The 11072-nt window shown below is 33.5% G+C and overlaps 1 protein-coding gene across 1 annotated transcript in view; it reads right to left on the bottom strand.

Annotated features, from left to right (window-relative positions):
• Nucleotides 1-1041: 1041 nt before the first annotated feature.
• The window catches only part of LOC150094648 (DDB1- and CUL4-associated factor 13), a 171016-nt gene continuing 160985 nt past the window's right edge, over nucleotides 1042-11072 (bottom strand). The window contains exon 12 of the mRNA XM_090411696.1: nucleotides 1042-1232. Coding sequence (XP_090267822.1) covers nucleotides 1145-1232 — 88 coding nt within the window. The 3' untranslated portion in view covers nucleotides 1042-1144. The remainder of the gene's footprint in view (nucleotides 1233-11072) is intronic.

Here is an 11072-nt window from a genome sequence, read left to right as displayed (position 1 = left end):
CTGCAACTGATAAAAAAAAAATATCACATTTTTTGCTTGACAAAGCTGATTAATCAGCAAAGAAAAACTTGCATGCCTGTATCTGCTATGTGTTTGAGGAGAATGAAAACTTGAATTTTGCAGCAGGTTAATTAAATAGGATCTCCTGCAACATTTTAAAAACGTTACTCTATTTATATATTTAAATCATTTCAATAGTTCTCTCTGTAAAGCATATGTAAATCGAGACATTAGAATAACAATAAATAAAGACTGGTGCCATTTATTTATTTTTGTAGAATTTTCAGCCACATTTCATAGCCATTTTCAATATAGTAAGAAGAGATACATTAAAATATAAATTGAAAGCATGTGAGATTATATATGCTATTAACTGCAGAAAGATAAATTCCAGGATATCTAATGTGGATGATCAAATGCACCCTTCGCATAGTCTGTTCCAACAGGATAATGCATCATGCCACCAAATCTGGGATTATTTGGATCATGAGATCTGGTCTTTAAATCTTTCACTTTGAACTCTTGTAGATCTATGAAAGCAATCCTGATGATGTGATACAGCATACCTCTTGCAACATTCAGGTCTTATGGAGTCCATGCCACCTTGCACAGCAGTTCTGTTAGCAAAATGGTGATCATAAATTATCAGATGCACTAATCTGGTTAAGGCAGATTCTAATTTCTTTAATTTTTAACTATGCCTAGACAGAAATGATTTTATTTCTATATAATGAACAATTCTTTAACTTTTTTTTAAAAAATCTTATATGGCTTGGTTTCTGTCAATGTAGAAGACTAAGTTTTCCAAAAGTGAGAAGTTAAGTCTGCAATACAGCCTTAACTTTTCTTGGAGAGAAGGGTCTTGTCAAAAGCATTTTCAATCTGCAAACATTTTAAAAAAGTCACTTAATTATTCTGCACCGGTATCAATGCAAGTTATGAAACTTTTTTTTTTATGAGAGAAGCTCAGCTTTCAAACGATTAACAATTCAAACTGAAATTCCTGCTTAAGACAAAGTAATCTACACATGTTCCTGTTCATAGGTTTTAAAATTCAGTCTTGATCTTTTATTTAGAAAATAATACCTTCACAAAAATTACATTTTGTGTTAGTACAATTAGTAATGAGATGTTGACATCCAAGTTATTCATCCACTTTAAGAATGTTCTTCGTACGTTCCCATGTATATGGAACAGTTCCAGGTTTACTGTGGGCTCTTCTATTAGCTTCCCTAGAAGGAGCAAGAATAAAAAAATTAAGGGTATAATATAATAAAAAAAAAAATTCTTCTCAATTATATAAAAAATTTGCACTTGACCTTCCATCTATTACAAACATATCATGGGAGGTGGGGGATAATATGACTTTACATATGACTTACACACAAAGAAACTATTCTGTTGAGATTTAAGGACATCTTTATAAATGAAGAAAGTACTGCACTAGCATATTGGCCTATTTTAGAATTGAGAGAAAAATACATTAACTTAAGCCATATGCGTTCTACCAAGTAGATATCTTTGAGCTGAACCGACGGGGCTTAAAAGTTTGCTGCAGGCTTACCACATCAGGCAACTATCTAGGTATCACCTTGAGTAGAGCACCATGGCTACCTAGTATTACTAGGTTTCTTCTACCACAAACTAATCAGTATTTCTGTGTGTGTATATATATATATATATCATTATGCCATGACCAATTTTTACACTGCGTAACCAGTGATAAAGCCAAAATGTTAACTACATATATACACTGCTTGGAAAGAAGTCAATGGACACCACAGTGTGAGGAACAAACAGCTACGGTGGCCACCTTAATAAGCTGTAGGACCTCCTTTCACGGATACTTGCGACATAAGACCGAATGATGTAATCACAAGAAAGATATTTATTTAACCAAATATTTCAGTCTGGAAATAGCAGACCATCATCAGTGGTATTACAAGAACAGTTTAAAAAATACAAGCTAGAATACTAACAATAGATCGTTAAAATTAGAACACGCCACACGATGTTATATGACTAAGTATGAAACGGAATATTTTGGAGTAGAAACATGATTGAATTTGCTATTAAAAAAAAAAAAAAAAATTAATGACTAATCTTGATTAGACTTTCCCAGATTTTTGATATAGATATACAGTCATTACGATTCAGGTTGGGGCGATGGAGCAAGGCCTCCATGCTTTCCTTGAACAAACATTCAAACCTATAAGGGGATCTATGTAAGAGGCGCGTCCTGGACCAAAGGATGCTGTGGTCAGTTTCAATCCCGTGTTGAGCCAATCCAGACTTTTCAGGTTTGTTGTGAAGAATGGATGATTGATGTTCTTGGATTCTTTTTTCAAGAGAACGTCCAGTTTGTCCAAAATAAGAGAGATCACAGTTGCACGGAATTTGATAAAGGAAGAGATAAAGGATAGTTCTCCAGGAAGAGATAAAGTTGAGCGTTTGTCTTTAGGAGAAGGAAAATGAGAAGACAATTTGTTAATAGATGAATACGTAGTTGTTAAATCATATCTCTTTAAAATTCTTGCAATGGGTTCTGAAATACCGGAGATATAAGGAATAGGCACTTAATGTCCAAAATAAGAGAGATCACAGTGCAAATTCAATCGTTTCTACTTCAAAATATTCCGTTTCATACTTAGTGATATAACATCACGTGGCGTGTTCTAATTTTAACGATTATTGTTAGTATTCTAGCTTGTATTTTTTAAACTGTTCTTGTAATACCCACTGATGATGGTCTGCTATTTCCAGTCCGAAATATTTGGTTAAATAAATATCTTTCTTATGATTATATCACCTCCTTTCACTGCAATGGAGCAATCCTGGGGGGGGGGGGGGGGCTATTTTCTGTAAGTGTACAACAGCGATCCATGGGAAATTTAGACCATTCCTACTGTAGGTATATGAGGTCCTGGAGCTGTTGTGGAGCAGACATCTCTTGATCTCACCCCAACACTCCAGTTCATTCAACAGGTTTGAGATCAGGTCTCTGGAGGTCAGTCAAGTGTGATAATGTTCATGTCACCAACCCATGCAATTACTGCAGCAGCCTTATGACACGGTGCATTGTATTGCTGAAGCAGAATGGTCAGTTCTGTAGAAATGCCACAAAGCAGGAAGCATTGCATTATCCAGATACCTATCTGAGTTTAATGTTTGTGGCACCACAAATAGAAGTCTGAGGCCAAACCAGGAAAAAAACAACATACCATCACACTGCCAATTCCGAATTTCATGGCCAGGGGGGGTTATGCACTCTAGTACATACAAGACATTCACCAGGCATCCACCACACCTAAATCTGTCCATCTGCTTGATAATGTGTGTGAAATAGCATGATTTATTGCTCAATAACACAGCTTTCCAAGCTTCCACATCCCACTGTACGTACTCTTTGCACCACTGAAGACAATGCTGCATGTTGGTTTGGATAATGTGGGACTTGAAGTCCTACCATGGAAACCCATGAGCCTTGCTTCTGAATGATTTGTGTTGCAGTTGATGCCCAATGCTTTGCATTCAATGCATTGGAGAATGAATGGCAGTTTTACATATTATCTTTCGTACCACCCTATGGTCACGTTTACTGAGTTGTCCACTGCAGCTAGTTCCATGTGCTTCCTCTCAGTATGGCCTAATTTGTTAACAATTCGCCAAACAGATAGACCTGCAGCCATTTCACTGACTTGGGACTACAAACACATTACTAATTACATGGCACTTTCATGACTTTTTCCAAGTAGTGTATATCAGTCTATGAGAGATGAAAAAACACTCATATATTTTATCATTAAATGAATGACCATAACTGATGGTAACTGAAAAAAAAAAAAAAAAAGTGTTTACTCGGTTATTAGTTTCTCATCAAGTGAAAAAAACAAATCTAAATCCATTAATGTACATTTTTAAAATGAAATTTTTTTTCATATTCATTTCAAAAATGCAAATTAAATCATTTAGGAAAATAATTTTCATAACCACTATTGATAGTTCAAATTCTGCATATTCCACCTGTTTGCCTTCATTTCTTTTTTCAATATTGTGCCCATGTTCTTTTTGGTCTTCCTCCAATAATTCTATTGAAGGCTACATTTGGTAATCTTTGAAAGGCCATCCTCTGGAGGTGTCCAAATCATGTTAATTGCTGTTTAAGAATTATAGCTATGTCTCTCCAGGAATCTTTTAGAATTCAACTCTTGGATGATGATAGTATCAACTACCTTTATTCACAAAGAGTAAATGGAAAGCTAGAGCAAATAAAAGAAAATGATGATATAGATAGAATGGAATAATTTAAAAAATGTAGCAACAGAATGCCTCAGAACAAAGGACAAACAAAAATTAATTATAAATACAAAAAAATAAAAAAAAAGGGATAATTTCATAGCAAAATTGGAAAGAGACCAAATACATACAAAATTCTAAGGAATATGAATAACTTGAAATAATCAAAGATAAAACCTGAGCAAGATAGTAACAAATCTAAAACTGACATAATACTTACTATTAACTATGCAGTGGAAGAAGTAGCATTATAAGAAATACAACAAGGGAAATCTCCTGTTGTATTTAGAAGATGGAATAAATATAGAACTTATAAAAAAATATGCAGGCATCTGGCAGCAATGAAAAATCTCAGAAAGTTGCTAATTATCAATTAGCAATAAATGCAACTGTGAAAACTACCGAAGAATAAGTCTTCTAAATACTGGTTATAAGTTATATGCACGAATATTAACTTCAAAACTTTGCAAAGAACGATCATGCATTGAACCAGCTTTTACATTAAAAATCTTAATGGTAAAAACAACATAGAAACACACATAGCATTTGTAGACTATCAGAAAGCCTCTGACAATCATAAGGAATCAACTGTGGACCATACTCAAGAATTTAAACATTCCAAATAGCTGTAAGAATCAATGAAAATGGAAATCAATAAACAGAGGGGCTGTCAAGGAGACCTAATGTCACCACTGTTATTTAATATCCATATAGATGAATTAGTAAAGAAGTAGAAAACACTCATTTAAACTGGATCATGGAACTATACTTAATATCCTTTTGTTAGCAGATAACCAGATAATCACAAGAAGTGAAGATGAACTCCAAAGATCGATATACATTAAACATAATTGCTAAAAAATTTGGAATGCAAATATCAACAGACAAAGCGAACTTATGGCTTTTAAAGGACCATCATGATTGAAAATAAAATTTTAGACACATTAACTGCTTCAAATATCTTGGATGTGTTGTATCATATATTGACATCAAAACTATAAATTTCCTAAAGATAACAGGAATGATCAATAATTACATAAGCAAAGTGGATATTAGATGCAGCATTATTTCAAATGAAGAATGTAGAAACTATGAAAGTTTCATAAGTTGAAGAGAGAGCTTGCGGGAATACATTCCTCAGCATCCTCAAGTTTCATTACAAAATGACAACTGGGGGTGTTGCCAGGGTGAACAGCGAAAAGTTGGCAGCTGAAACACCAGAGTTCAAGATTGGTACTATTAACATAAGAAGCCTGAATGGTAAAGAATTGGATAAGTACCACCAGATCTAAATAATCATGGAAAAGAAGTAGTAGCCATTGTGTTCAACACTAATTATGAGGCTAATCTTCTTGAATGGCAATCAATATCATGTGGAAGAAATTATTTGAGGCTTTAGAGAAAGCAACTAACACAATGAAAAAGGAAAAAGTTGGTCCTTGTTAGAGATCTAAATTGCAGAGTAGGAAATGATTGAAACATACAGAAATATTAAAATTTGAAGAAAAGAGCAAAGCTAATGACAAATACGTGGTGGATTTCTGCTCAGGACATGGACTGCTTATTACTAACACAATGCTCCAATATAAAAATTGTGCACAAATTCACATAGACAGAAGAAGCAAGGAATAAGAAAAGTCTCACTATGCTATTTGTGATACTGATGTTTTCTCACTGCAGCAGGACACGAGAGTGTACCAAGAATTAAAAATTGGAAGTGATCGCCCTTTAGTCTTAGGATAAAACTGAATTTCATATTGAAAATAACATGTAAGAAAGTTTTAACGTGAATAAATATTGAGCAGCTCTCAGATGTGAACTATAGACTGAAATACACAAACATTATTCAAGAAAAAATGAAAGAGTTTGAGAACAGGAACAAAACATTGATTGATTCAGCTGAAGAGGCATGTGGTGAAGTCTGTAAGGATAGACAAATCAGAACTCAATGGTGGTCACAGGAAGTTAGAAGCAGTGAAAGAAAAGAAGAAAGCATATCAAAAGTTCCTGGTCTTAGAGAATACAGAGACCAAATGTAAGAAATCTAAACACTGTAAAACTAGCAAAACAAAAGTCAGAGGAAGACTTTGGCAAGAACATAGAAACTATTTATCAGGAAGTTGACAATATATTCTAGAGGCTGTTGAAAAACCTCAGAAATGGAGGAAAGGGTGCTGTAAAAGGAATTAGAAACGATAAAGGTGAGATGAAATCTGGAGATATCCTTGATGTATGGAATAATTACTTCATGAAACAAGCAGTGACAGCATAGTGATTAAAAAACACTCAACAGGCATGCAATCAGGAATACATTGTTTCCATATTTGAAATAGAAAAAGCTAGAAATGTGGAAAGGCAGCAGGAGTAGATGATTTGACCAGAAATTCTCAAGTATGAAGATATAAAAGCTTGCAGTGGCTGCACTGAATAGTTTGGAGGAAAGAATTCCAGACAACTGGAATAGAGCACTCATAGTACCCATTCCATTCCCAAAAGGGAAATAAAACTGAATGTGAGAATTACAGAGGTATTTCCCTATTGAGTGTTCCTGCTAAGAGATATGCAAGTATCACTATTATTATTACATGACACCTCCAGGGAGGGCACCTACTCCACAGCACTCCATCTCCACCACTCAATCCACCAACTACAACGAACCATAATTACTTTCACCATCTACCGCTGACCACCACCACTAGTATTTTCACAGACATCCATACCCACAGCAGGATTCGAATCCGCTAACCACTCAGCCAACCATTTCTCAAGTATACTTGAGAAATGGTTGAGAAGGATTGTGGAAGGGAAGCTTGGTGAAGAACAAGCTGGATTCAGGACAAATAGAGGCTGTCAGAATCAGATTTTCGCTTTACAACAAATAGTTGAAAAATCGTCAGAATATAACAAAGATCTGTATTTAAGTTTTGTAGACCCGTAAAAGGCACATGACAAGGTGCAAAGAGAAAAGCTATTCAAAATGCTACAGTTATGTGGTGTCAATGGGGTATTATGTCGAGCAATACTTAATCTTTATTCAGCAGTTAGAATAGAAGGAAGTACAGGAAGAGGGTTTGATGTTAAATCTGGTGTCAGAGAAGGATATATACATTATCTCCTCTGTTATTCATTATCTATATGGATCACATTATGAAGTAGTATTAAAACCTGATATCAAAATTAGAGATGTCAATCTCAGCTCTTTACTTTATACAGATTATGTTATACTTTTAAATAAATCCAGTACAAGTCTGCAAGATTCCCTGACTAAACTGAATAACTGTCGTAATAAATTTGGTATGAAAATAGGCAGAATATTGAAAATATCAAACCTATAGAACAAGTAAAACATTTCAGCTACTTAAGGACAATTTTTAGTGAAGATGGTAAATTAAATATGGAAATAAATAACAGAATCAACAAAACTGGTATGGTAAGAAGTCAACTGAATAGATTTATACGGAATAAGATAGAAATTAGTCAAAACATTAAATTAGCTGTATACAAAACAGTTTTAACTTATAGATCTGAGTGCTGGGTTAGAAATAAAACACTTGACCACAGATATGAGAGTCCTGAGAAAGATTAGGAGCATGAACAGATGGCAATAATATTAGGAAAGAATTTGACATTGTTAGCAGAGCTAATCTCAGGTGGTATGGTTAATCACTTAAACAGAATGGGAGAGGAAAGGTTAGCAAAACAAGTATTCTCTGCCAGGTTGGCAGAAAAAGACCAAGATATAGGTGGATAAGTACAAAGTTCCTTAGAAGACAGAAATATAAGATCTGATAATGTTGGAGTCTCGACAGATAACAGATTGATTTAGAGGAAGTTAGTAATAATGCAAGTTTTTCATGTAATACTATCATAATATCCTGTACACTCTTTGAGGGTACACGTCAGGAATTTGGTGATGATCATCCTTTGTTAAGTCTGTATTTTAATGTTTGTGTTGTTGAGGTTGTGAGCAATGAGACTGCCAAAATATGTAAATTGTTTTACTAGTTCAAGAATGTGATTTTCAAAGTTTATTGAAAATTTTCCCTTATATCTTCTTATTTTTACTTCGATTGATTTTCATTCCAAAAGGTTTGTTTTTTCCAGTTGTTCTTTAGAATCGACAAGAATAATATCTGCATATTTAATATGGTTGATATTCCTGCCATTTATTTGTATACTTCATTTTTCAGCTATGAATTTGATTATTTCTTTGAGATATTTTCCATCAGTTAGGAAAATAATTTTCCTAACCAATATTATTAGTTCAAATTCTGAATATTCAATCAATGCCTATCTATTGTGCATTTATTTTGGGCTGCTACTTTGCAGTATATCTGTGCACTTTCTAGAGATAAAATGATGCTTAATTCTCAAGCATCTATCTTCTTATTGGTTGTATTCCATCATGACAAAAACAGCATGCTACAATAGTCACCACCACCATCATCAAATTCCTGACATGTATAGGATCTTATGGTAGTACTACATGAAAAGTTACATCATTACTAACTTCAAAAGTAACCAAAAATTATTTAGCATAAAACATGCAACAGAATTAGCAATGAATAAATAACACCCCTCTGCTGGTTTTGTTTCTTTCCTCACCAACTAAAAATTCTCACGCATCACTGACTATCAGAAAAGCCCATTTTTCAAGTCCTGTGAATAGCAGTTGATAAGTCTAAGGTTCATGCCTTAGAAGTTTGAAATCATTCACTTATAGTTAATGACTGTGACCAGATGCTGAAAAGAATCTGACTCAAATAATTCATTCTGAGGTTTTCATACATTCAAGGACATTATCTCATTTTCAAGGTTTGTCTTGAGCAGTTGATAAATTTTTTTAGATTTTATAAATTTAATATATTTGATCTGGTTGCATTAAATCTCTAAAAAGATAATCTTGAAAGATTAAAATTAATTACCACTCATGTTCACTTTCTTGGAACAAACTAGTTTTATGACCATTCAGATATCTCCCCCTGAACAGAAGTTGCATAGTGCCTTGGATAGAAAATATGTTACTTTATATGGTCTTCTCTCAAAGATGGTACAGAATATTATGAAAGGGATGTTAAATTGATAACCAGTTAAAGTTCAGTGGGCCATACAGCAAAGATTGCAAATCAGAGGACAATTGCAATGCTGAAACAAACCTTGATATGACCTCACTTGGAGGATGGTGCAGGGGTCTGATCTCATTTCTGCAGTGACGTTAATACAATGGAGAGGGAGAGAGAGCAAAGGAAAGTGTTAAATATATTAATAGGGACCACAGACACTAGCAAAAAAGAAGGGCGATATAACGGAGACCTTCAAGCTTTTGAAAGGATCATGCAGGATACCAGTATGGAATGGATTGACTTTGAAAGTGGTGAGTGCAGGTAGTGTGAATGAAAAGATATGATAGCGGGTGATATATGTGGTCCCCCCTCATCAAGTCCTTGACTTCACCAATCTACTTCCTGCCTTTCTTTGTTCCTTATTATTAAACATGTTATTTATTTCTCTGTAGAGCATTCATTCCATTAAATTATATTATAACCCAGAACCTAAGCTTAACTACTAATTTTCTTTTTATTTATCCTGAAACTTGGTATAGCAAACCTGCATTATAATAAACTATCTATAAATATATAAATATATCTATATATAAACTCTGATCTCCAGGGCAATATTTCTGCGACAAGTCTGCTGTTCTTTGCCTATTGAGGAACAATTTTCAGTGATGGCGATTAAATATGAAAATAGTCAACAGAATAAACATAGCTGGTATGACTCAGAGTGAACTAAATGAATATATATAGAATACGAGAAAATTTGGCCAAACATTCAAGTATGCAAGAGTGGTCAAACTAATTTCAACTAAGTTGAAAACAAAATATTTCCAACTTTGTTTTCATACTGAAGTATTTCCACTATACATTATTTTTGATTTATCTATGTTTATTTGTAGGCCTACATCCACACTTATTTCATTTAATTCAATAATGAAGTGTTCTAATTCTTTTGGTAATGTTGCTATTAGAATGATATCATCAGCGAATTGTAGGTTTTTAAAAATATTCTCCATCAATATTAAGCTATAATAGTTACAACTATATGCAATGAAAACCATTTACACATCTTGAATGAAGCTGCCAAGTGCTTCCTAAAATTCGGATCTATAATTCACTCCATTTTTTCAAAGGTTTTGTTGCATGCATTTTTAACCGATCTTTTTATGGTCAGAAATGATTGGTAATTCCTACTCTGTGGAGATGGAGAATTAAAGAATTTATTTGCTTTACTAATGTTTTTTGAAACTTGTTAACACTAAACTCTTTAAATCAGATGTTCATAAAATTCTCTCTCTCTCTTTAATTTTTGGTCTTTACACAGCACAAGTACTATCATGTTTAGGATTACCAATTAAAAAGTATGATAATGAATTTTATATGCATATAAATATGTATAAGATGTACTAGATACAATAGTATACTTTTTATGTTCTAAAATAAATATTTCTCTAGCATAAGGCTAACTGGTTAAAAAAATGTAGTATTAACTTAGGAAAGAGTGAAGTCATCTCTTTGGGATGTAATATATAATAAGATAACCCAAGAATCAAATGCAATTATTTTTAGTTATGAAAGAAATGTCCTCTTCCATATTCTGAGTAGTCGTTTACCAAGCTAAAGAGAAGTTTTATTTATAAGTTAGAATTTTAATTAAATATTCTAGCTTACTCTTTTTTCTGCCCACAATCTACACAAACACACATCTGATATAATATT

The sequence above is a fragment of the Typopeltis vanoorti genome, chromosome 21 (assembly GCF_054136105.1).
Source record: "Typopeltis vanoorti isolate ZY-2024b chromosome 21, IOZ_Tvanoo_1.0, whole genome shotgun sequence".
NCBI lineage: Eukaryota > Metazoa > Arthropoda > Arachnida > Uropygi > Thelyphonidae > Typopeltis > Typopeltis vanoorti.
This window is presented reverse-complemented; position numbering and strand designations above follow the sequence as displayed.